This window comes from Colias croceus, chromosome Z (assembly GCF_905220415.1).
Source record: "Colias croceus chromosome Z, ilColCroc2.1".
NCBI lineage: Eukaryota > Metazoa > Arthropoda > Insecta > Lepidoptera > Pieridae > Colias > Colias croceus.
Genome location: NC_059568.1, coordinates 13,321,869 through 13,348,098, shown reverse-complemented (window position 1 = coordinate 13,348,098; position 26,230 = coordinate 13,321,869). Strand labels below are relative to the sequence as shown.

The following is a 26,230-nucleotide window of genomic DNA, read 5'->3' as shown; positions in this document are numbered from 1 at the left end:
TCTCTGTGCACATTCATTGTGTATATTTCGTGGTAGCCGACAGCCGGCACTGCACAATGATTACCTATATTTTATACTTCTCTTTAGTTACATTAATTTGGTCATCTGCCGCAAAAAGAGCGTATTTGAGAGAAGAGGAAGATGATGATAGCAGTAACGTCCAAGTGAGATCAAAGTATAATTTGACTCACGCACCGACGACCACAGGTCGTACACTGAAAGGTGAAATGGTTGTGGAAAAATTTGTGGACACACTCATGGCTAGCGAAAGATATCTTAAAATGGTCGAATCCGTAGAAAAAAAAATAAACCATTTGGATGCAAACTTCCATGATAGGACAAACACAATATTGAAATATTTGGCAGAGGTTTTGAGAATCGCCAAAACTGCATCGGCGCCACAAGACGTGATGGAGAAGACTCTAAGAAGTCTGAAACATGATTTGGACAAATTGCAACAAGCTGTTTCCGAAAAAGTAAAAGCCTTACCGAAAATGAGAGGTAGGTACATCATTTATTTCATAGAGGAAGTGTGTAGTTAAGTAAGGTTTTATTAAATATTCTGCCTACTATTGTTTAATTAAGAATCACACAAGCGGTACGACTGGTACCGGCCGCGGCTCCGCCAGCGCCCGGGATAAAAACATCATAAAAATTTTTTCGTAAAAAAAAACAATATTTTTAATTAAACAAAATGATTGTTGTGTCTCACGGCTCACCCGACGGCCGACATAATTATATAGATATAGCGTGTCGCGGATTTTTTGCAAATATTTATAAGATCTACAATTTATTAAATTATTTTATGCTTCTATATTTTGCAGTTAAGGCCGCGGACGCAAATTATGTAACTTATCTGGTTGATTTTTTACACCTTGTGTCCGAAAAACCCAAATATCTAACGGAACCCCTTATTTTTCCAAAATAAAATATAGCCTATGTTACTCATGGATAATGTAGCTTTCGAGTGATGAAATATTTTTTTTTGAACGGTGTAGTAGTTTCGAAGCCTATTCAATTAAAACAAACAAACAAAAATTCAAATCTTTCCTCTTTATAATAATATGTAGGTAGATAAACGATGTTTGCAAATTGCAAGTAAGAGAGCAACAGTTCCAATATTTCTGCTCACAGCTCAACAGCTGATGTATATATAATGCATCTGCCCCTTACCCCACTTTGGGACATGGGGCTGTTTAATTATATACCTATGCCCATATTTATGTAGTTGGAAAAATATAATGCGTCACAGACGCGACGTCGTTAGTGCGCAGGCGTGGTGTGCACCCCATTACACCCCTTTCACATCGATAATCACCCCCTTAATCACCCCAATCTAGATTGCTAATTGAATTCGAAACTCATGCACTACATCGTTGATAAATTTACAGGTTTTAACATCATTGTTAAACCTGTAAATTTGTCTCATGACAGTAATCACTTTTTTATGTATGTACACCGATTTTATAACCCGCGGTTTCACCCGCATTGCTCCGCTCCTGTTGGTCTTAGCACTCTTAGCGTGATGATATAATAGCCTATCTCTAACACCGAAAGAATTTTTCCAATCAGACCTGTAGTTCCCGAGATTAGCGCGTTCAAACAAACAAACAAACTCTTCAGCTTTATAATATTAGTATAGATATAACAACCTATACAGATACTGGACCCATCGGATATACCCATTATTTAGATTTCTATGGATATACCATGGATATACCCCAAAGTCTTTAACAGTAGGTCTGTAGGTAGACTTGGATTTTTAAATAGTTTTCAATTGTCATCATGAGCACACGTGTATGTAAAATTTGTTATTTACTATAGATATTTACGATATAATATTATACATTATACCTATTACATATCTATATTTACAGGATGGAAATTTTGTATGGGCCCTGGGAAATACTAGAAATATTCTAATAGCAAATTTTGCTGAAAGGAAACATCTACTTTATTTAAAAAAATAAAAATAAATATATATAACTAATTAAAAATTTTATAAAAACAATATTATTAACAATATTTACCTACCTTTTTAATTGTATAAACAATTTCTTTGCTGATACTGGACAAAGACTTGCATCAATTATTAAAGTTTCTCCCTTTAACAGTTTCTCTTACACTTGTCTGCCGTCCTCTGTTAATTCCTTATTTTTGCCTTATGTAGATCAAACTGAGATTGAATCCATAATTTTAAATTTAAGGATTGTGCGACCGGTTGGGACGGTATTTCATCAAAGGTTATAAAGATGTGTCGACGTTCCCTCGCTCCCATTATCACTCATATTTGTAACAAAAGTATTGAACATGGAATCTTTCCTAATGCTTTTAAAAAGGCAGTTGTTCAACCAGTGTTTAAGGGTGGGGACGGAGAGGATTTTAACCAGTATAGACCAATTTCAGTATTAACCAGCTTATCTAAAATACTTAAACGTGTCTTAAATAATAATCTTACAAAATTTTTGGAAAGGATTAACATTATATCAAGTAAGCAATATGGCGTAGCGTAAGCCCCCAAAATTTTTGAAAAAAGCTGATATTTTGACGTCATAATTTTCGATTGAAAATTAGGTTGTTTTTTTGGTACTTATAAAGTTGAAATAAGGCGAAAAAATTCACCAAATTTTGTAGAAAAAAAAAATTTTGAAGTAACTAGATAAAAATAAAAAACCAAAAACTTGGTTTTTTGAATTTTTCACCTAAATTTTGAAGTTATATGAAAAAATTGTTAATACAAAACTTTTAGAACTTTTTATTACCTACAACTTTGCCGTTGAATTTTTTTCCATAGGACTTGTAGTTTTGTCGGAATTCAAGAGAAACCTTTTTTAGCCTTAAAAGCTCTCCCCCTCCCACTTCCCGAACTCGGATTGTCTGTAATTTATTTTTCCTTTAATTTTTATCACATTCCCCTCCTTTTCTAATGGGTTTCAACCTAGGTACTACTATTTTCTTTTGTTTCAAAAATTATCGACCCCGGTCTATAGTTCAAGAGTCAGCGTACATATTTTTGTAAAGTTAATGTTTTTGGCAAAATAAAGATTTACCTATTTATTTTTTATTAATTATTAAATCAATATTATATTCATGCCCGGGATTGGCACTAAATAAAAAATGTTGAAAGAGTGTTCTTATGAGTCTGTTGTTTGAACTGATACCTGCCGCAGAATTGGGTATTTGAATAAAAATTTTTTTTGTGCTAAATGGAAAGATTATATATTAGTTTTATAGCAAACCTATTTTTTTAATTTTTTTTTTGCAATAATTCAAAAGTTATTTCAAAATAAAAATTAGTCTTTGAATCCGTTACCGAAGACACACCGTCAACTCCCGAAGCGTCACCCGGACGCGTGTGACGTCATAATGTTAGTTTTCACTCATTGCAGTTGATAGAAAAACGTATACAACTATAACATTTTGACGACACATCTATGGTGACCAGTCATGGCGCGTTTATAGTCACGTGATTTTAATTTTAATTTCATCTGAGGTCTTTTTTTATAAAATTTACCGTTTTCGAGAAAAATCCAAAAAACCTCAAATTATGACCCCGAATAACTTTTGAAGCACACATGGGATAAGTGGGGACTTTTCAATTTTTATTTGTTATGGTACACTCCAGCTCCTCACCGAAATTTAGATCTGTCGGAATTATTGTTATTTCAAATGCTTAATTTGACCGGATTACGATAACGATGCACGATACGGTAAAAATGGTCAGGACTTAATTGTAGAGCATTAAAAAGGAACAAAAAGTGTCTTATAAGTGATTTCCGAATTTCATCGGATAGCCGAGTTATTGCCGAAAAACCAATTTTACCCCTTTTTTCAAGATGGCGACGAAAGCTCATATGAAATCTTGGTCGAAAAACTCAAGTTAAGCTTTTCTAGGTATATAGGTATGTTATACAGGGTTACTTGTAAAACACCAGCAACCTCGCAGGACAAGATAGCAAACATCATAAGTAACAACATTTGTTCTACGACTTTTGATAGTTTGTTAGATTTTATAAATTGATTTTATAAATTTTATAAAATTCATATAATTTTCCGTTTGAATATTATAAACTCTAAGTAAGTACGCGCATTCCAAAAATTACGTAAACAAGAAGCGAACGGGAGGGGAAAGGTGGGGTCGCGTCGTCGTTTCGACACGTTTCGATAATGAATAGAACATAGACTTACAAATGTTAGGAGAGTACAATAAAAGCTTAAAAAATCATTTAAAAATAATTTATTGCGTTATGCCAAAAGTCGTAGATCAAAATGTTGTTACTTATGATGTTAGCTATCTTGTCCTGCGAGGTTGCCGGTGTTTTACAAATAACCCTGTATAAGTATTTCTAGGTACAACATAATATCAAAAATTTAGATGCTCAAATTCACTTTCTTTTATTTGCCTTTTTTTCGGACGAAATGACTGGACTAAAGCCCATTTGCCCACTCTGATATAAAAAAAACAAACAAGCTAAAAGAAGGTTTTACTTTAAAGTGAACAACAAGTTTTATTAAGCTATTGCATAGCTTCTATCGCGGGCCTTCAGCGCGGGGAGCGAATCGAGAAATTCCGTAACGAAAAAACCTCACGCTCCCCTCTCCGACGGGCTCGGAGGTGTGGCTTGAAGGCATGCTATGCAATAGCTTTACCGCGGCAGTCCCCGAGTGCCACACGTCTTTTTTTAAGCTATTGCACAGCTTCTATCGCGGGCCTTGAGCGCGGGGACCGAATCCAGAAATTCCGTAACAAGAAAACCTGACGCTCCCCACTCTGACGGGCACGGAGGTGTGGCTTGAAGAAATGCTATGCAATAGGCAATAGCTTTACCGCGGCAGTCCCCGAGTGCCACACGTCTTTTTTTTTTCTTAAGTAAGTACGACTAAAAGTAACATTTAACTTTAGATAAAATATAATGTTTGATAATAAACAATATCCAGTTTTTTAAGTACTAGAACACCTAGTCTATCTAGTCTTAGGTATAAGAAATTGCATAATTTTAATCAAATTAGCAAAATTATACAACTGTAAGTGAAGTCTGATAATTTCCGAGTGTTGGCAGTCTGGACAAGAAATTAAAAACATCACGGTTCGGGTGTTCCTGTGGGTGTTCCAAAGTCAAAACTTGTCCTTGGGGCAAGGGGGGTCAAAACTTGTCATTTTTTTCTTCTACAAAATATTTTCACCGTTTTTTAAACGTTCTATCAACAGTTTGTGAAAATTAATTAACTTAGCAGTAAAAATGGGTAAAAGTAAGTAGTTGTATTTTGGAATAAACATTGTTCTCTAAGGGAAAATAAAACAATTGAGTTTTCAGTCAACCTAAGAACTTAATACATCTTTGTAAATAAATTTCTGGACTGTCTGCAGAACTTGGCACACATTGAGATCTCATTTCTTATTTTGGCAAATTAAGTCAACGATTGAACTCGGCTCCAATTTTTACATTTATGTTTTTGGTGGGATGTATTATATATTACACATGTAAGTATGTACCTACATAATATTAAGTGGATATCTCATTATTAAGTACAGTATAATTATTGTCCACATAAGTAATGTGACTAATGATATTGAGGACAAAATAAAAAATAAGCAGTATCAAGATCGTTCAGTACATTTTTCCTAGGGTTGCACACTCAAAATTTTGATTTCCCTAATTGCCATCAGATTCTGGTTTACCTATATGTAGTATCGTAATCATAGAAATCTAAATAACAAGACACTAGAAGTCGTAAGCGCGCGTGACATTGTCGCCACTCAAGTGGTTACCATACCACAAGTGCGTTCGTCGCTGTCATAGAGGAAGGATGTATAGAGTCGCTGTTTAGTTGCTCTAGAGACGTGCGTGTGTAAACATGGTGTGTTTCAGCATTTCCCATTGCGGAAATACTTCCACAAGTTGTTATTATACTAATAAAGGAATAAGATTTCATCGGTAAATATTTTTTTTTAGAAATAATGCCGTTTTTCCTTAAAATTAAAGAATATTTACAAGTATTACGAGTGTCACCATAGTAATCGAAATAACAATGAATGACACAGCCGACCATTCTTATTATCACGCTTAACACAAATTTCAACCTTATTTCTATGAGTTTATGTTCAAAGTTATATCTATTGAAAATTGACAAGCAAAAAGAAACAAAACGTCTCATATACTTAGTTAGGGGTGTTATTCTAAAATAAACCGTAAATTCGTGCGTTAGGATACATATTCAAAAGCTTAATTTAATAATATTTAAGTTAGTTTTCACTAAAATCAAGCTGTCCAATAAAAGGCATAGTTTACTTGTGTGTCGGTTTAAATGTGTTGATTTTGGCGACAGCGGTTTTCATACGAATTATGACATTATAGCACTTCTATGTGTCTCACCGGAGTTCATGTCGCGCCGGCTCCTGCGCAACGCCGCGCCGCGCTGGCGCGAGCCGTCTCAGTTCCTAAAATGCCTAAACTTTCAGGATAATTGAATGTTCCAACTACAGCAACGCTTCGCACAATCGAGCACTCATATAAGTAATGCGCGTGAATTGATGCGTGCAATCGATTTATCGTTAGTAATTATTAATTGTTGGAAAAAAATTTAAAGCTTTCGTTTCATTGTAGATTTTTCGAAATAATCAAAGTTAATTCAAATTGTGCTAAAAAATAAATATAAGTATGGATGAAGGTACAAACATTGAAAAAAATGTTAATATATCAAATATACTTATAATCAAAATCCAAATTACTTAAAGTAACCGTAAATAGTTTTCAAACAATTATTATGTATACCACTTTATTTACACATTAATGAGGTTATTGCACTCGGTTCTGTGGGTTATTGCTAACTCTATGAATATTTTTTTTTCAACACTAAACTTAGCGCAACCTGCTGGTGTGTTTCACATTCCTGTGATCAGCATAATTCGGCATTATGCGCCACTGAGTCGCATTATGCTCTGTAATTGGAAAACAGCCTATATCTTCCTGTGCAGATAGGATGCGCACTAATAAACGCAACCACTACCGCCAGTCAGACGGCCCGGACTCTAACCGAAATAGCAAGAGAAACAGCATATCACAAACCACAGTCAAAACCCAATTATACTAAAATGACTTTTTTTAAAACGTTGGTACAAGTCGCGTCAAGTAATAAGAACGCTGACGGATGGCTGCGCATTGGCGATTTATCGGTCTATTTGGTGTTATGAGGTGGTTATAAGAATCACAAATAGGTAATTACGAAGTCACGATTCGCGAGCCTAGTTCAAAAATAAAATAATCGGCGCATAGCTTTCGTGCAAAACTCTATCCATGTGCAAACACACCCCATCACTTTCATCCAGCGTTCTTTTTACGTGACGCGTACTCTAGCTCCCGTACGTGTATTAGATTTAAGCAAGGATTTAAGTGTGGATTTAAGCTTCTTGTCCCGTACCCTGTGCCCGTACCATTAGATATTGATTATCTGTCAAGTGTCATTTTACCGAATGTCAAATATGTTTGTCAGTCTGTGATTAAACATTGATTTTAATTTTTAGGTATCTGTGATGTGATTTGATTTTAATTTTTATCAGTTTGACGTTGTTTCACGCGCCTAATTTTTTAGATCTCCACGAGTGTTTTAGATTGTCTAAGTTACCAATACCAACAAATCACTTCTGCCCATCGTTTTATTCATTCAAAACTTTAAGATTAGGATAGTAATTCCTTAAATTTTGGAGTTAAATATGGATAAAGTCCTAAGTGATGTTTTTCATCAATTATCTCCTACAAATTTTCCTATAGGATCAATGCATTGGGTTCATGTAACCCATATAATTGACCCGCATAACTTTTACGTACGATTGATGCGTCTTAGTGAATTTTTGACTGAGAAGATATGCACTAATCTAACCGGAGAACTAAAGAAGCCTGATAAAATAAGCCCGGGAGATTTAGTTGTATACAAGGATACTAAGAGGCAAAGTGAACATTATTTAAGGGGTACAATAATTGCTATAGTCGAACAAGAAGGTATTTGTTTATACAGCATATTTGCGATAGACTATGGTTTCACGGACAGTAACATTACATATGAAAATATATGGATAAGTAGTAACCCTTGTTTGCAAGTCCCACCATTATCGATTTGTTGTAAGTTGGAACTCTGTGAACCGTTCAAAAGCACTACATGGAAAACCGAAACTATTGAAGCAATGAAATCAATAGTAGGTAACGAAAAAGCAAAGATTATAGTAAAAGGAAAAAATAACAATAAGCTGACCGTAGAACTGATTAATTCATGTCCTGATGATATATCAACAATGCTTGCAATAACTGGCTATTCCACATTTGGATATGTGGGACCATCTACAAGTAGACTAACAAATCCTACACCAAAGAAGATATATTATTCCCAAAAGAGTCTGAAGGTTAATGATAAACTTCATGTAAGAGTTCAATCTGGGAAAACTTTACAAGATTTTTTTGTTGCTGAAAAGAGTGACTATGCAAAATATTTAAAACAGGCAAAAGAAATCTCAAGAATTGCTAAAGAGGCAAAAGCTTTAACAAGCGAAGAGTTAAAAGAAAATATGCCGGTGCTAGCAGGACCGGGCTATGTGAATTATGAGAGAGGATTAATCAAGAAAGTGACCGAACCGGGAAGAAAGGCGCTAGTTGACTTTGTTGATTTAGGAAAATCAATGAATTTGTCAATTATGACTTTGAAGCGAATCTCATCAGAGAGTCTTCTATATCCCCCGATAGCCATACATTGCTGTGCCATTGAAAGTCAAATTTGGGAGTCTGAATGTTATAAACTTTTACGGCTTGGAAATGAGTTTTATGTAACATTTAAAAAACTTGGCAATGATTCAGAACCTCATGTTGTTGTTATAACAAAAGATTGATTAATTCTTTAAACTCATTTAATTAAACTTAAACTTACTTAATTGATTAATTCTTTAAACTCATTTAATTAAACTTACTTAATTGATTATTTCTTTAAACTCATTTAATTAAACTTAAACTTACATAATTGATTAATTCTTTAAACTCATTTAATTAAACTTAAACTTACATAATTGATTAATTCTTTAAACTCATTTAATTAAACTTAAACTTACTTAATTGATTAATTCTTTAAACTTTAAACAACTTTCATTAATGTTATATGATAATAAATAATAAACTTACCTAAAGTGTTTTATATTTTTTATATTTACCTGTTTAACACACTAGTTAACCTGTTTCTTGGAGTTGCTTTAGAGCCGATTTTTCAATGCTTGGATAAAACTTATTTGTCGAATAATGTATAAAACTACCATTTTAAAAACGTATTCTAAATTGCCCGTATTTAACAGTTTACGTGACATTTTAATATTATCGTGTAATACTTTATTGGACGGATAAGTTTTATCCAAGCATTGAAAAATCGGCCCTTATTCAACTATTTTTATTTGTTTCTTCTATCGTTTCCTCCTATCCTTCTATCCTTCCTGTACTGGAAGTAATATGAATAAGATATATACAAAAATACACCTTTAACTAGTTGTAATAATATGTTCAGAAATGAAATGGTTACTATTTTATTAAATGTAATATATCATCATCATTGACGATAAATAGATAAGTACCTAATTCGAGACAAAAATGCTATCTAGTTCCAAACTTCGCTCTGCCACTGCAAATTTCAAAACAATTAGCTTGAACTAATTTTTTTATTTACGTACGTCTTAATAACATAAGCAAGTAAATAGTAGTCAGGTGTAGTAATTATTGCATCAAGAAGCTGTACTTATACACGCTCTCTAAGTACACGATCTACATGCGATCTACTTTATTTGGCCAACCATAAAACTGATAAAAATCGAATTCCATAAAAAATGGATTTAATCAGAAATATTATTCATCATATTAATTGTAGGTATTAATTATTATCAAATTACTGATAATAATTACTACCTTCATCAAACAATATTTTAATTAGAAATTAAAAATGAAGCAAGATACATTACAGCAATCTATCGATCTAATGCGCTTAAATTATAATTTCTTGTAGTTATGTTGATTAATTTAAAATGTATGTTGAAGAGTCACAAGGAAGGTATTCTTATTGTAAGAGTGTTTTTGTTTGGTCATATCTTATTATAATTTGTAAACTATCTGATGATCGGGACATAATTGAGATGCGACAGTCCTAAGCGACAGTCGTTAAACATCATTCTTGTCGGTTGCATCTCGAAATGGTCCGTTATTTTGTCATTCTAATATTTCTAACTGGTATAATTTGTGACGGTAGTAGAGAAAAGCAAGGGAAGCGGAAAAATGATGTCGGTGACAAATCATTATGGAAAAAAGAATACGAGAGTGAATTAACAGACGCTATGTTGTCTTCGAAACGCCTTAAGAATGCCACGCGAATCGCTCAATCACCAACGACAACTGACAACGAAATGGTAATAGAAAAACTCGTCGAATCGATCACGTCCAGTGAACAGTACCTCAAGAAGGTGGAAAGCATAGATTTCAGATTAAACAGATTAGACATAGAAATACACGAGAAAACCAATAGCATTCTTAAATACTTAACGGAGATCATTCAAGCCATTCAAAATATGGGTAATTCGGAGAGTATAGAACCAGCTTTAGAAAAACTTAATAAGGATATTAGCGAAATTAAGCTTTACTTTGAAAAAAATCCACGAGCAACGGGAAAGGGTAATAATTAATTTAAATTTCTAAAAAAAATATGTGGACGTCTGGAAATAGTTTCATATTTAATTAGTATTGGCCTTGTTGAAAAATAATTTTGGTAGAGTATTGATCAACTCGTATTAACGAACGTAACAAGATTTCAATGTAAAATAAGGGAGGCAGCCGGCTGGCTAAAGGGGAGGCAAAATATAGTCACGTGCGCCACCTCTCTGCTAAAATCAATGGCTTCCAGGTATTGATATCCATGCGTGTAACCAGCATCTATACATATAATAAATCTGTAGAAGGGTCAATTCTGTACATTGAAAATATTGAAAAAATAAATAGCAGGGGGTGTTACTGGATCGATACCAAACCCAAATATGTGATTAAAAAAATTTTTGTCTGTCTGTCTGTCTGTCTGTCTGTCTGTCTGTCTGTATGTGAAGGCATCACGTGAAAACTAGCGGTTCGATTTCGATGAAACTTGGTACCTACATACCTTATTATCCTGGGCGTAAAATAGGATACTTTTTATCCTGGAAAAATACGTAGAAAAAAATTAATCTTAATTTTTCAGTTTCATCCATAGACGTTGTTCCGTAGAACCGCGAACACACGTTGCGTATTATTATAGGCCTAGCCGTATTTGGGAATTGGGTCCAATAGATATTTATAAGATGTTATTGACAGAGGTACTCAAAATGGAGAAATAACCATCCACGCGAAGATCGACATCCGCGCGGACGGAGTCGCGGGCGGAAGCTAGTCCTGAATATAAAGATACTAGATAGTGTACTATCTACTATATCTAGTTGCTACAATAAATATTATTGTACAAATAGTACGTTGTTGTAGTTTATATTAGTCTACAAAAAACAATAGGAAAATTATAAAACAACCAATTACCTATCTCCATCTGAATACCGGAAAGGCTATAAATATTAACATAATTTACGACAATTCTACAACTAGATACTACTACTAGGTACTTCTTAGTTTTTACTATGCAGTTAGGTATGCACCGGTAGGAAAAAGGTCCATTCTTTCAGAAATTTTATTAATAACTGTGCCCCGCGGTTTTACCAGCGCAGCGTTGTTCTGCTTCTTATCGTGATGATGTGTAGCCTATAGCCTTTTTCGATAAATGGGCTATCTAACACCGAAAGAATTTTTCAAACAAACAAACTCTTCAGCTTTATAATATTAAGTATAGATTTACCGTGTTTCAAATTATGTTAGAAGAAATTGAAATGCTGGAGTAAATTTAATATTTTTTCCAGTGGAAGGAGCAGAGTATCAAGTAGACGCGTCGCTAGACAGCCGGCTCGCGTATTTGGAGAGCCACATGAAAAATATAATGACGAGCATCGAATCCATTGCATCTGTGATTTCGGAAGTAAAAACGCGCCAAAGCGCTCGAATAGTCTCAAAGTAAGAATTACACAAAATGTATACATATATTATGTAGTAACAAATTTAGGTTTAATATTTTATTGCGATAATTTTTATTTATTTTTTCAAACAAAAAAGGCATTTTGAATATATTTTTTAAAGTTTATGCACTAGTAAATACATAATATATTCGAAATCGAACATAAGAAAGTTTCACGGTTAGCGGACAACACTAATAATAACTATTATAATATTAATCATTATAATATTTTTTGTGCATAGACCTGATGCCGGAGGATCCTTGGAAGCCATTGGCCTAATTTCAGAGTTTAGACGAGCTCTGCAGGAACAAAAAATGAAAAAGTGTGACTGCAAGTTAGTATAAAGCCTATTTTTTCAGAGAATATATTTTGTAAAGTATATTAATTTAATATACCTACATTAAAGAAATAAATAAATAAATGAAAACAAAATCCAACGACTGCATTGAAAAATTTGTGCTAAAAAAATGAAAATGAATAACAATTAATATTACTCATTACTGCAATACATAACAATTATTTCTACATGTTCCTTAGGTTTGGAAGAGTTGACCGCGTTGAAAGGTATCCAACGGATTGTCAAGAAATTCAATTGCAAGGCTTTAATGTGTCTGGTATTTACAAGATTCGACCAGATGATATGGAGCCCTTTTATGTACTGTGCGATCTTAATACGGTTGGCGGAGGTTGGACTGTAAGCATTTTAGTATTTCATATTTTATAGGTATGCTAATTAATAGGTATCTGTAGGTGTTTAAATTATTCTCATATTGCGAAGGTGTAGTATAAAATACACTAAAATACACTTGTACGTAGCGTTAGTGTTACCTTGCGATTTTAAAAACATCATCATTTTAAGGTCATACAGAATCGCTTTGACGGTTCCCAAGATTTCTACAAGAGCTGGTCTGACTACAAGCATGGGTTTGGCAATTTAGCTGGCGAATTCTGGCTTGGGCTGGAAAAACTGAATTATCTCACGAACCAGAAGCTTTACGAATTGAGGATAGAGATGGAAGCGCAGACGGGGCAGGAGGTGTCGGCGTCGTACTCCGTGTTCACTGTCGGGCCGGAGTATGAGGGGTACAGAATAAGCACGTTAGGCTCTTATAGGGGAAATGCTGGTAACTATGGCCATATAATAATTAATTAATAATTTTGTAATAGGTTTGAAGTTTGGAGGTCCCTCCTCGAGGTGAAGATAAAATATAAGAGTTTCCTACAAGTAGTTTTGGTTAGCCAGCAGTTTTGGTTTTATGGATGGTCATGGGATTTTTATTTTTTGATGATGATGATCAATGTTTCATTCATTCATTTATCTGAATAAAGTATTTGACTCACCGTGACTGACTTCTGCTTTTTATAAGGTGTTACAGATTAAAAAAAATATACGTTTTAAGGTGATTCATTGTCATACCACGCGGGTCAGAAGTTCTCGACGTTTGACGTAGACAACGATGAGTGGAGAGATGGCGCGTGTGCCGTCGAACATGGTGGCTCTTGGTGGTACAAGGAGTGTGACAAAAGGTACCAAAACCAATCGAAAATCATCAAGTAATTTACTGTAAAACACGCTAAAATTAGCGAATTTGAGAAGCACATCATATTATACAAAAAATAAGCATTCTATGATCTATCTATAACAAAAAATAATAAAATGTGCATACTGTATTGTATATTCTTGGCAGATTTCGTGAAACTCTTCCATGTTTCCAGTAATTTGAACGGCAAGTACACTACGCCAGAGGAACACCACGGGCAGTCGATCTATTGGATCTCGTTCATGGGGCCCAGCTCACCACTTGCCAAGACGAGGATGATGATACGGCCCTTGCCAGCCAGTCGACCTGCTGATACCGAACAATCTAGGGTACTGTATAGTTATTACCTTGTTTATTATATTTGCACACCCAATCAATGGGTAGAATGTGTTAGGCACATAATATTGTAATTTAAAGATTTAAAATTTGTACTACATTCTTGCAAATAAATATAATTTGAATTTTAAGAACTATATTTTGATGTTCCCTATTTCCTGGGTTCGATTCCCGATGGAGACGTCACAGTCCTATACCCCATAACGGAATACGTACCGCCAGAGTTGAGCTTGAAATAACATAGAAACATTGAGTAGATAGGTGCTATGAGCTATCTAAGTCAGGAAATTTATGATATAAACAGAAATAGTGGTTTATTTATTGCATGTCACGCTAGTTAGTAGAAGATATAGTTAACCTAAGTCCTCTTGTACTTACCAATGTATGTTTCTAGAAAATTCTAGACGCCCCAAAACCCCGGCCAAGTGAGAAGCAGAAGCCCCATAAGGACGTGAGAGGGCCCTACGACATGGCCCGTCGCCCGCCCTACCGCTATGAAGACGCAGAAAGATTCTTCCCGACTTATGCTTAGATATTTAATGTTAACTCATATAAAAACCCTTATTGTAGCCATACTTGTTATTGATACGGATAAGTAAGAATTTACAAGATACATAGCTGTTTATTGTAGGAAATGCTTGCGATATTTATAATTTATATTTTCATAGCAAAAAAATTATCTAAAGTGATGATAAGATTATATTATGTTACCCTCCAAGCTTTGAAAATAAACTACAGTACCTATTTAAACGACGTATTATAAACATAATTCATTCGCTGAATAATGGGTTTTTGTAAATTGACGTCTTCAATGCATTATTTTAGCTCTGTTTCTTTTATAGTTCTTATGTTTCAACGTTTATTTAAACATCATTATGTGAATGTTGAAGTTGGTCGTAAATAAAGTTTTACTTAAAATACCACAATGAATGATTTTATTTCTCGATTGTGATTATAATACCTAGCGCACACTAAAAGTTTTGCGTTTCTGGCCAACCATAAAGGTTTGAATTTCGAATGTTATATTTTTTTAACATATGAAGTCTCATAAGTTGAGGAAAAAAAAATTTGGCGGGAAGCGCTTGTAAATTTTTTTTTATCTCAAGTTGAAGTTCGTTGTCCGTAGCAAAAACGGAACTAACACGAAACAATTTTAGGGCGATGATTTTTGATGATTTTAAAAGTTCGCTTTCTCCGAAAGCTTGCACTGCTCGCCTTCAAAATACTTTTGGGAGGGAAGCACCTTATTTGAGCACTGTAAGGCATTGATATGCTGAATTTCATCGCGGTCGTATTTCTCTCCATGATGAAATTCGTGAAGGTCGACCCTCAACTGCGATCACGGAGGAAAATATGGCTACCGTCGGACGACTAATTTAAGAAAATTGCCATTTCACTTATTAGGAGATTCGAGGACATTTGGAGATTGGTATGAGCCAAATTCAGAAAATTTTACATGAACATTGAAAGTTAGGAAGCTTGGTTGCCGGTGGATTGCTCCCAAACTCACTCCAGAACAAAAACGACATCGAGTAGATTGGTGTTAAGAAATGCTATTAAGGTACAATAATTACGGACATTCTACTGCCGTGTATAATATCGTGACAGGATATGTAATATGAATACATGGTTATATTCCAGAAAGAAAACACCAATATTCTTTATGGGTGTTTGAAAGTAACAGCAAACCAACCAAATTGAGGCAGGCGATAAGGGTCGGCAAACAAATGATTGCATTATTTTTCTCTAAGACGAATCCTGTCTGCACTATCCCACTTGAGTAATAAAAGACTCAAAGCCGAGTGATACACCACTATTTGTTTGCCCAATATCTTAGAAAAAATAAGAGAAAAGCGACCTAGAAGTCGCATCTTGTTGCACCATGACAGTGCTTCGGCGCACACCGCGAACAAAACAAAGTCATTTTTGGCTTCTGAAAACATAGAGCACGTGACCCATGCCACACGCAGTCCCAACCTAGTACCTTGCGATCTCTTGCTTTTCCCAAAAATCTATGATTCAATGAGTGGTTCGACATTTACGTGGCCAGAAGAGACCGTGGTTGCTTTCAAACAGCACGCAGAAAACATACCCTCGGACCAATGGTCCTCATGTTCCCAGAAATGGTTTGAACGGATGAAAAAGTGTTTTAAATGTAACGGAGAATACTTTAAAAAGTAGTAAATATAATATAAGACAAATAAATTGTTTTATATATTAGTTACGCAAAACTTTCAGTGTGGCCCACGTAGATACTTTAAGTAGTTACATTTCACATGCACCAGGAACATAAATGTGAATAAAAACAAAAAATCAGTCTCATTCCATTTATTTGATTAATAATACAGATGATGAGAAAAGATTAGCTTCGTTTAAATTGAGCAACAGTGGACAGCAGTCCTTTCAATGTACGAACACAATACAACGATACCGAAATCATAAAATAAGTTACTTGGCTTTCGAAATGGGACTCACATCCAATATATTAACTATAAATATTGTCCAGAAATACATAAGCCACATTCAATTACTTAAATCAAGGCTAATTTATACATTTACTAATTAACCTAGGGCCGATAGCCGATGTATTTCTGCCCAAAATGCATGAACAACTCATTCGTTAACACTAACGTGGTATACACAACTCGCGACGCAAGCGCGAACACTACTAACAACTAAGATAGATCGATACAAAAAAAAACATTTTAACAACTTGCAGCAATTGCAACTCTTGATCGATTTAATTTAATGGACTTTTCTCATAAGATTTTTGACACAGTTATTAAACTAGTAGATTAGTAAACTAGTAGTTTGCAATTGCTGCAACTTGTTATAATGCTTGTAAAATTCTACAGAACACAAAGTGACGCGTGTCCGACACGCTCTTCGCAGAAACACCAAAATATACAACCTCTCACGTACAATAATGTCATCGTAAAATATTAATTTGCTCTTGTAAAACTTTAGGTTCCCAAAGCTTAACATATACTGACCCGGTTTTGGTATCCAATAATATCCTTCCTTTACTCTCATATAATATGTACACTCACTGAGATGTTATATCAACAACATGAATACAACAACGATGTAACGCAACGCTATATTTCACCTAAAAATAATAATCTAAATACAATTTAATCTAGAATGAACCGTAACTAAAAAATGTACAAGTAATCAAAACTAAAAACTAAAACTTACTTAAAAACTAAATTCTAATAAGATTTCGCATTAAGGCGATGTAAATAAAAACTTAGTAGCACCATAGACAATAGTTTATGTTCAATTTTGGAAAATAAACATTAAATACTAAACCTATAAAAATGTTAAAACCTATAAAAAGTGGATTAAAAGAGACACGTACATTAAAATTGCACTTGCCTTGCGTTTATTTACAAGTAAAGCTACTCTATACACGAACCCAACACCTCGACGGACACACATGAAACATTTATTTCTGACAAACACACGACATTACATAAATAACACAAATCTCACAATCGGCACTCGAGTGCAATGACGAGACTAGTTTTGGATGGTCAATTATACACTAAACATGAAGAAATGACAAGCGTTACACACTAAAATCGACATCACTGAGACAACACAGACACTTAAACGGATAATAAATGAAGCGTTCAGGCTGGCATCGGTTAAAAGAATCAATAATAATTTCAGGGTCTTTTGAAGTGAAATCACTCCATATTGCCTAATTTCTGTTTGCCTTTATATTGGCATTTTTTGTTAGGAGTTTCAACCTTTATATCGAATAATAAATGATGTTTTTGTTTAAGGGATTTCAGAATTACTGTTTTATTCTAAAGATTTACGATTTAAAGGTATAGTATGCTTATTGCGGTACTACAACCAGTTTTATAAGTTTCGGCATTTTGGAGTAATTACACTTCAAATACCTCGAATTTTTTATTATTGATTGTTTTTACCGATATCACCCATAAGAAACGTTTGTAATAAGTTGAATTGTTCCGTGGCAAATCGACGATAAAGGGACAACAATTATTAGACAGAAAACATTTATTAGTAAGGTACTGCGACTCTGAATAGGGTAAATTTGTAGAAAATCAGAACAAAGAAAGTAAGAAATAAGTAACAAGCACAAAATAAACCTAAATTGAAATAGTGTTAGTTGAATGGAACGGAACAACGTAACGGTAATTTCAATGAACTATAAGTAGATATTTGAACTAAATATTAGAGAGATGAAAAGTAAAAAAAAAAAAAACAGAAAAATGCAAATGGACTCGTTGAGATTGAATCCATTGCGTAAATTAACTTAACGCTAGCGAAATTATTAAAGGATGCTATAAAAGCGAATAAAATACACTTAACTCTAAGTAGGCGGAGCTATCGACATTTGTCCAGTGAAGGTGCTGATGCAGAAGACGAATTAATGGCGAAGCGCGAGGTCACAAACGACTCGTGTCCACATTCGACAAAAACTCACTTTTCGTTCGCAAACATTCTATGATTTGATAAACGAAAAGCAACCGTTTCGACGTCGCGCTTCTGACTATAACAAAATGGAGATAAAAAAAAACTATGACTAAAAATTGAAAGTGGTTTCATTAAAATAATATCAAATTGTAGAAAAAATAAAATGTACAAGCGGTGTAAACATTCACAACAAATTTTACACTGGGCTTTTACCCACGGGGCTTTACGTGAGATGGTAAATATAGGATTAATTGGACACACGGGACAGCGTGCGTGCGGCTGCATATTGACATCGATAAAATATTTCTATATTCCCACTTATCCTAACACATATATACCTAAACACTAATAATTTAATTATACCCTACCTACTAACTAACATCTAACTAGCCTAACTTATCGACGTGGTCCGCCATCTATTGGGGAAAATAGAATTATTTTTCTGAGACATTTTGGCGTGAGTAAAAGCCCATTAAATATCGAATAACAATGATCTGATACAATTTAAATATAAACATATCCCTCAGCGGCTTACACGAAACATAAATAATTAAATTATTAAACTATGTACAAAAACGAGTAATAACATATTATATTATATAACGGCGCGATTAGAACATCCACAACTTTAGTTTTTTTGGATGAAACTATGTATGAGTAAATATATTAAACTATTTATTAAAATATATATAAATAATTAATATTCTCAGACATTACACAACGCGATGATCTCAAATGAAGCAACTCTTAACTTAAAGTATGAACTAGACAACAGATTATCGTACTGTTTATTTATTTTATACATATTATATTCATCCGTAAATCGCGTATACATTATCGAACCCCTGACGCAATAGATCCATCAACCACTGCGCCAATGGGGTTTATCGATAATTATAAACGATTGGACTAAGCGTGTATTCAAATTATAACCGCGCCGTAAACAATAGCGTAAGGAGAAATATAATAATATTCGAAATGAAAACACTAAAATAACTAATAGTGAACACTTTGCTTCGCCTCTTTGAGGCAGGCCCGCTACACCGGCGGACCTTAATACCAATCTGGAAAGAAAAATATGCAGATTACTAAATGTACTGCGCATTTGTAATATGATTAGGGTGTAGTGTAATTTTTTAAGTATGAAGTAAATGTAAATTATTTTTGTTGTACGCACGCACTTCAATTACAACGAATTTCACTGTGTCAATATGTGCAATGTGCATGTCGGTTAGGTTTGAGAATAGAAGAACATCAATATTTAATCCCCCTAAGTGATAAGAGTGAGATAGAACAACATTTGTCGGGACAGCTAGTACATAATATATATTAACCCATTGAGCCCCAAGCGGCCCGATCAGTCCCAGACACAATAGATTTTCTAGTGTGTCTGTGGTTCCGGGGCCTGAGTTATAACATATTATGTATGTGATTGTGAATGTATAATATAACCATGCACTGAGTTAGCACCGTGTACATGTGAGTGTTTATTCCGCAGTTAGCAGCGTACGAATGTCAAATGTGCGTGTCATCGAAAAGTGTGCACATGCGATTATTCCGTTACTCTTGCAGGTATCAAAAAAACTTTAAACTGATATCGAAAGTACTCAACCTAATGAATAAAATGACAATAATAACTTTTTAAAACATAACGAGAACTATCTAAAAAAATTAACTTAAAACACTCCCATACATGTAGTATGAAATATGAATATCACGTGTACATTTAATATAATAAGGTTTTAGTTTTTTTTAAGCTATTGCATAGCTTCTATCGCGGGCCTTGAGCCCGGGGACCGAATCCAGAAATTCCGTAACGAAAAAACCTCACGTTCCCCACTACGACGGGCGGAGGTGTGGCTTGAAGGCATGCAATAGCTTTACCGCGGCAGTCCCCGAGTGCCACACACGTCGTTAACTAATCAACGTTTGCCTGGTCAGCTTGTATTGTATAAAATATTTATTGTTTTTTTTAAGTTTATTCAGAAACTATAAACTGTTTTGCATACAAAATGTATGGGCAATAAAATACCATTGAGATATACATATGGAGACGACACCGCCCACATCACTTATGTTCCGCTCAACATACGCCATATGGCGTAACTGCACGCTCATTTGTTATTTGTTTTAAAGTGAAACGCATCAAATAAGCCTTCGTGTGTGTTACGATATTGCACAAATATTAAAAATAATACGGAAAAGTAAAAAGGAATAACTTTCATCGGTAAGTACCTAACTAGATAATAATTTTTTAAACTTTGAGCAAAAAAATGGCGCACTGATTTTGTTCGTGGTGTCTCCTCCATACGTAGTATTATTATCTCAATGTATATACGCGCGCTCGTGCCGGCTCACCTCAGATCTTAGGCCAGGCTCGTAAAACAAGAAGGTCGGTCGAGTCAACGCAAAAAGCGAAAAGGGTTAAATTAACAGAGTCGGGCACAGTCTCCTATACTGTGCCCCAAATTCCTAAACAGGGCGATTCGTCCTCACAATGACCCGCCCGTATTCACGGGCGGCGCTAGAAACCTGTTGCAGAGGACAAATCGTCCTGAACAACATTCCCCACGCAGCCTCCTAACCGAGGCCGCGTGTGTGAAGACCCCCGAGAGGCTCACCTCATTCGGCCGCGTCGGCCGCCGGCTGCTCGGTCTCGGGGCGCAGCGAGTCGATGCAGGCGACGATCTTGAGCGCGGGCCCGAGCTTCATGGAGAGCGCCATCACGAGGTGCTCCGGCTTGATCAGCAGCAGCGCTTCGCCGTCCACCTCCTGCATCAGGAACTCGTCCGCGTAGCCCGCGCACCCGGGTATGTTGCGGATGAACTCGCACACCTCGCTCACCTGCACAACCAAATATTTATTAAAAAAATGTGTGCGTGTACTAGTGTACACACGTAAGAAGTGAAACTTCTTCATTACCTAAATTAAAGAAAAAAATAATTTACTATATGCAACTTTACAGGAATACGTCGAATCGCTCGTGGTAGGGATAAGAAAAAGATGGTGCGTAACGAAAAAATGTTACACAACATTTTTTTCCAACCCCGATAAAGAAGTTTCACTTCAATAAATATTTCAGTGTGGCTAGTGTGAGTTTGCTCGAGTACGAAACGTTACTATCGCGTCTGCGTCACAGCGAAATTTGTATGGGGAATCAAAGCTTCCCCATACGTCCGCTAGGGGCGCTGTTTGGTTACCCATACTATATACCTATGAGTACATATAGTTTTTGCGTTATTCAGCCGTTTCGTTTCCTTATTGGTTTACTAGGTTTCCGCCCGCGGCTTCGCCCGCGTACCTAGTCAAAAAAAAAACTCGCACAGTTCCCATTCCCGTGGGATTTCCGGGATTGCGTCGTTTTTCCGGGATAAAAAGTAGCCTATGTCCTTTCTCGAGTATCAAAATATCTCCATAGCAAATTTCATGAAAATTGGTTCAATAGTTTAGGCGTGATTGAGTAACAGATAGACAGACAGAGTTACTTTCGCATTTATAATATTAGTATGGATTTTGGTCCATGTGTAAATAAATAGAGTATATTGGTAGATGTATGGGTAGATAACAGGTATTCTATGTAAGGGTGTACTTGTTATTTAGTATATATGACTTACAGACCCTTTATATCATACTAATATTATAATCGCGAAAGGATGGGATTTTTGTAGGTATAAATTTGGACGTCGCGGAAGAATTCCAACCAATACCCGCGGCCCCATCAATAAAGCGGCTCGACGGAACACAGTGGGGTTTTAGTCGGTAAGAATCCGACACATTATCACATAACCCACGGCTCCTTCCCCGGGAGCAGTGGGTATCTTTGGAAGTTTTCCCCACTATAAAAAAAGGTATTTTGGATGAAACTCTAGAACATATGTTATACAACAAAATAACAATTTTCCTAAAAAACAGATCCTTCTCACCGTCCACTTATGCGCGTTCGGTATCTTCGCGTCATCCACCGGGGGCTCCACGGTGTCCGGGGGCGGAGGCTCCGGCTTGCTCGTGCTCGTGCTCGTGCTCGCGCTCGGCTCGTTGCTCGAGCTGATGCGCGGCAACGAACCGCTGTCGAGCTTCTGTTTCTTGCCTGTGTTTTGTTATAGTTATAAATAAGTAACATATTCTTTGAAGTGGTTTAGGGTGAATGAAGAGGCGCAGAATTAGGGTGCTGTATCAAATTTTAAACGTAGTTTCATATTTTCTTGGTGTGTTATTCTCTGACAATAACAATAACCAATTATTTATCTTTGTAAATTGAAACTAAACAGTCGACTGCTCGTATGTTAACCACTGCTGCAAACTGTATGCTTCCATGATAGCTTTGTAGCATGTAGTGCATTTCTAGCAGACATAATAAATTGTATTTTAACTACCATAATTTTTAAGTTATTAATTGTTACTAACAAAATGAGACCTGGTTACTTGAATAAATGAATGAATAAAATGAAATGAAACTAAACACATGGTAGACGCCTATCAGCCCTCTAAAAAATATAAACTATTCTGTTAATACAAGCAAGTATATTATAACCTTAATCAAATGTGACAAATTAATGTACGAATTCAAACAAAGATGTTATTTTTTTTTTCAGTTATTATATTTATTGTTCATTTAATGATGCTAAACTAATCGATACTTTGTCATTTTCTCTTGATTCAGTATAATACCTAAATAAATGAAAATACAATGAAAAATAAATGAATTTATCCGTATAAATTTATATTAAATATGAATACATACGTGACGGCTCATCCGAGGGTATCTTGTTCTCTTTATCCTGGTCCTTGTCCGCGGAGCCCCACTCGCGGAGCGGCCGGTTCACCTTAGCCAAATAATTTATCTTGGTTATTATAAGAATACATCTTTATTCATGTACTCTTTATTGATAACATGAACTTATCATTTCACAGTTTGCAAGTAAAAGTTAGTTTTAAAAGAAGTATTACTACTAGAGACCTACTAAAGAAGTAGTACTGATAAGTTCTTAATATAATTAATTTTAGAGTAACAAGATTCAAAATTTAATATTGAATTTTTTACCATTCAAATTATTAATAAACGCCAAAAGCTAAATACACGGGTTCGAATCCTGTCTCGTGACTGAATTTTTTCTATTCTTAAAAACATTGTCAAGATTAAAAAATATTAGGGTTTTTTTTATTAATTTCCATACTAATATGATGGGTTTTACATCAATAATATGGGACTCACTGCGAAGGGTTCAGCGGCTTCTTGTATCACGTATCCTTCTATCACGTGCGTCAGTATGTTCGGCTTCACCATCGCTTTTGGTAAACCTTTATCTGTAACTAAAGAGATTATCGTTTTAGTTTTATCTACTACTCTTAATGGTGAGGGTTCGTTATAAAAATGTGTTTAACTAATAAGAAAAATATTTGATAGAAAAGCTTTTATCATTGTGTATCACAGTGTTATATTATTTGCATTTAATCTTTCCTTATTGTCAACGACCAAATACAACAAACACAAAACTATTACATACTAGTTATGTTTTTATAAAGGTTATAAAAAATCAATTGAATTTACTATAAACTCTCTCTCTGTCATTATTTTTTATTTAAAACTAAATTATTCATTCGTGATAATATAAGTGTACAGTTATTTACCTTGCTGCGAGCTAATATTCCTGGACGTGCACTGGGAGCTCTTGAACATGGTGCCCGAGCTGCTGGCGGACACGGGCGTTGAGACTGATGACGTCAGCGTTGATGACGTTGTTGATGACGTCGACGATGCCATTGACGTAAGCGACTGGGGGAAAAGAGTGAGAGTATTCGTTAGTGGGAAAGAAGTCAAATTCAAATATCAGGAAAAGATATTTTTCCTTTTTTAATTGAGTCTTTTTGAGACGACCGAATTGTTGAAATCTTAATGAAATCACCATTTTTAAACGGAGGAAAATATTCATGTTATGTGTATCTTTAAAAAAGTTACCAGTTTTCTACAACTTTTCGTAAATTTAGAAATTTCTTTAAACACCAGTAGGCAGATCATTAACTAACTTTATTTTATTATCAAATTCTACTCAACTACTAATCAATTTCTAATTTTAATATATTTTGTATGGTAAATACCTGCGAGGACACGCTATGATGGCCGCTGCTGGTCGTTGACGAGGTCGTGGTCGTGGCCGTGACCGTGATGGACATAGCACTGTCCGCTTTGCTCGGACTCCGTTTGGAATGGGACGAGTGAGAGGAGTGAGATGAGTGGGTTGAGTGGGATGTATGGGATGAGTGGTTTGAGTGGGATGAGTGGGAGGAGTGGGAAGAGTGTGTCGGGTGGGATGAATGGGACGAGTGGGATGAGTGGGGCGTGTGAGACGTGTGGGATGTGTCCGGCGCTGTTGATGCTGTATAAATTAAATGTTTGTATTATAAAAGTATTCATATAAATCAATATCAATGAAATTCTTAATTGTATTTTATTTATCTACTGTGGAAATCTATTACAAAACATGAGGGATGAAAGTAAGCAACTCCTTTGATGTTCCAATTATTACAAGCATAGTGACAAAATATTAAGATATTTCCAAACAAAATCGTTACTTTACTTTCTTTAAAATTATATTCTAGTTCCAATATTTTATTTTATACTATCTTTCCGCCCGCGGCTTCGCCCGCGTTTCCAAAGAAAAACCTGTTCCCGTAGGATTTCCGGGATAAAACCTATCCTATGTCCTTTCTCGGGTATCAAAATATATCTATACCAAATTTCATGCAAATTGGTTCAGTAGTTATGGCGTGATTGAGTAACAGACAGACAGAGTTACTTTCGCATTTATAATATAAGTATGGATAAAACTTACCGGAAGTAGAGCTATGACTGACTGCATCACTGGATGTAGCGTGAGATGTTTCTGTGGACGTGTCCGTGGACGTGGACATTTGCATCGACCCCTGTTAAACAATACATATTTATATTAATTTCTTAAAATTTTTAAAGCAATACATTTTAACTGTACTAGTTTTTGAAGTGAAACTTCTTTATCGGGGTTGGAAAAAAAAATTGTGTAACATTTTTTAAATCTTACGTGTGTACACTAGTAAACGAGCAAGTAAGTGATCAGCCTTCTGAATACAGGAAGGTTACCTGCTTTTAATAGGTAAAAACTATTGACTATGCGGGTATAAATAAAGGGTACTGGAAGGTTGAAGAATACGGGCCTCCTTTTATCAATGCAACTTTGACACTAAATACTTCGAACAATTTCGAATACTTACAGAGGAAATAGTAATTTTATCATCCGGTTTCAGCATCTGCGACTGTAGCGGCAGCACTGAGCCTTGCACGGGGGCCGTTATCAAACCAAGGCCAGGGGCTTGGATTGTTATTTGTGGCGTGCTTAGACTGTTTGAGGATACCTGTTAAAATTTTTTTAATTTTAATAAAGCACTTGTATTCTTTTTAGTTTAGTTATTATTCAAATGCGAGACAAGATCAACAATGCAAAAACATAAGAACTTCTCCAGCTGTATAACTAACATAATATCTATACTTAATATTATAAAGCTGAAGGGTTTGTTTGTTTGTTTGAACGCGCTAATCTCGGGAACTACTGGTCTGCTTTGAAAAATTCTTTCGGTGTTAGATAGCCCATTTATCGAGGAAGGCTATAGGCTATATATCATCACGCTAAGACTAACAGTAGTAGAGCAATGCGGGTGAAACCGCGGGGAACAGCTAGTATTTAATAATAACATTGAAAACTGGTATCCCAAAGCACATTCAATTTATCTAAAGGGTATGCTTGCGTGTTGGAACTTCCAAACAACTAGGTTG

At 35.2% G+C, this 26,230-nt stretch overlaps 3 protein-coding genes across 5 annotated transcripts in view; 2 read left to right on the top strand and 1 right to left on the bottom strand.

Annotated features, from left to right (window-relative positions):
• The first annotated feature begins 28 nt into the window (after nt 1–28).
• LOC123705447 (angiopoietin-related protein 7-like) lies at nt 29–14,900 on the top strand. 3 transcript variants are annotated; one of them, XM_045654219.1, is made up of 8 exons: nt 29–501; nt 11,945–12,095; nt 12,339–12,431; nt 12,635–12,791; nt 12,957–13,221; nt 13,498–13,624; nt 13,814–13,967; nt 14,369–14,900. In XM_045654219.1, the coding sequence occupies exons 1-8, from the start codon at nt 57–59 to the stop codon at nt 14,504–14,506; spliced, it is 1,530 nt and encodes a 509-aa protein (XP_045510175.1). In that variant the 5' UTR covers nt 29–56; the 3' UTR covers nt 14,507–14,900. The 3 variants fall into 3 exon arrangements, with proteins under 3 accessions (XP_045510175.1, XP_045510176.1, XP_045510174.1); XM_045654220.1 differs by lacking the exon at nt 29–501 and adding an exon at nt 9,384–10,586; XM_045654218.1 differs by lacking the exon at nt 29–501 and adding an exon at nt 9,384–10,685.
• On the top strand, nt 7,534–8,925 carry LOC123705452. Its single transcript, XM_045654228.1, has one exon. The coding sequence runs from the start codon at nt 7,712–7,714 to the stop codon at nt 8,873–8,875; it is 1,164 nt and encodes a 387-aa protein (XP_045510184.1). The 5' UTR covers nt 7,534–7,711; the 3' UTR covers nt 8,876–8,925.
• Nucleotides 14,901–16,287: 1,387 nt separating the features above from the next.
• LOC123705442 (polyhomeotic-proximal chromatin protein-like) overlaps nt 16,288–26,230 on the bottom strand; it is a 41,061-nt gene continuing 31,118 nt past the window's right edge. Inside the window, exons 21-29 of the mRNA XM_045654203.1 lie at nt 25,672–25,812; nt 25,257–25,347; nt 24,523–24,800; nt 24,055–24,199; nt 23,639–23,736; nt 23,168–23,249; nt 22,350–22,513; nt 21,048–21,270; nt 16,288–19,490 (exon numbers count right to left, since the gene is read on the bottom strand). Coding sequence (XP_045510159.1) covers nt 21,049–21,270; nt 22,350–22,513; nt 23,168–23,249; nt 23,639–23,736; nt 24,055–24,199; nt 24,523–24,800; nt 25,257–25,347; nt 25,672–25,812 — 1,221 coding nt within the window. The 3' untranslated portion in view covers nt 16,288–19,490; nt 21,048. The remainder of the gene's footprint in view (nt 19,491–21,047; nt 21,271–22,349; nt 22,514–23,167; nt 23,250–23,638; nt 23,737–24,054; nt 24,200–24,522; nt 24,801–25,256; nt 25,348–25,671; nt 25,813–26,230) is intronic.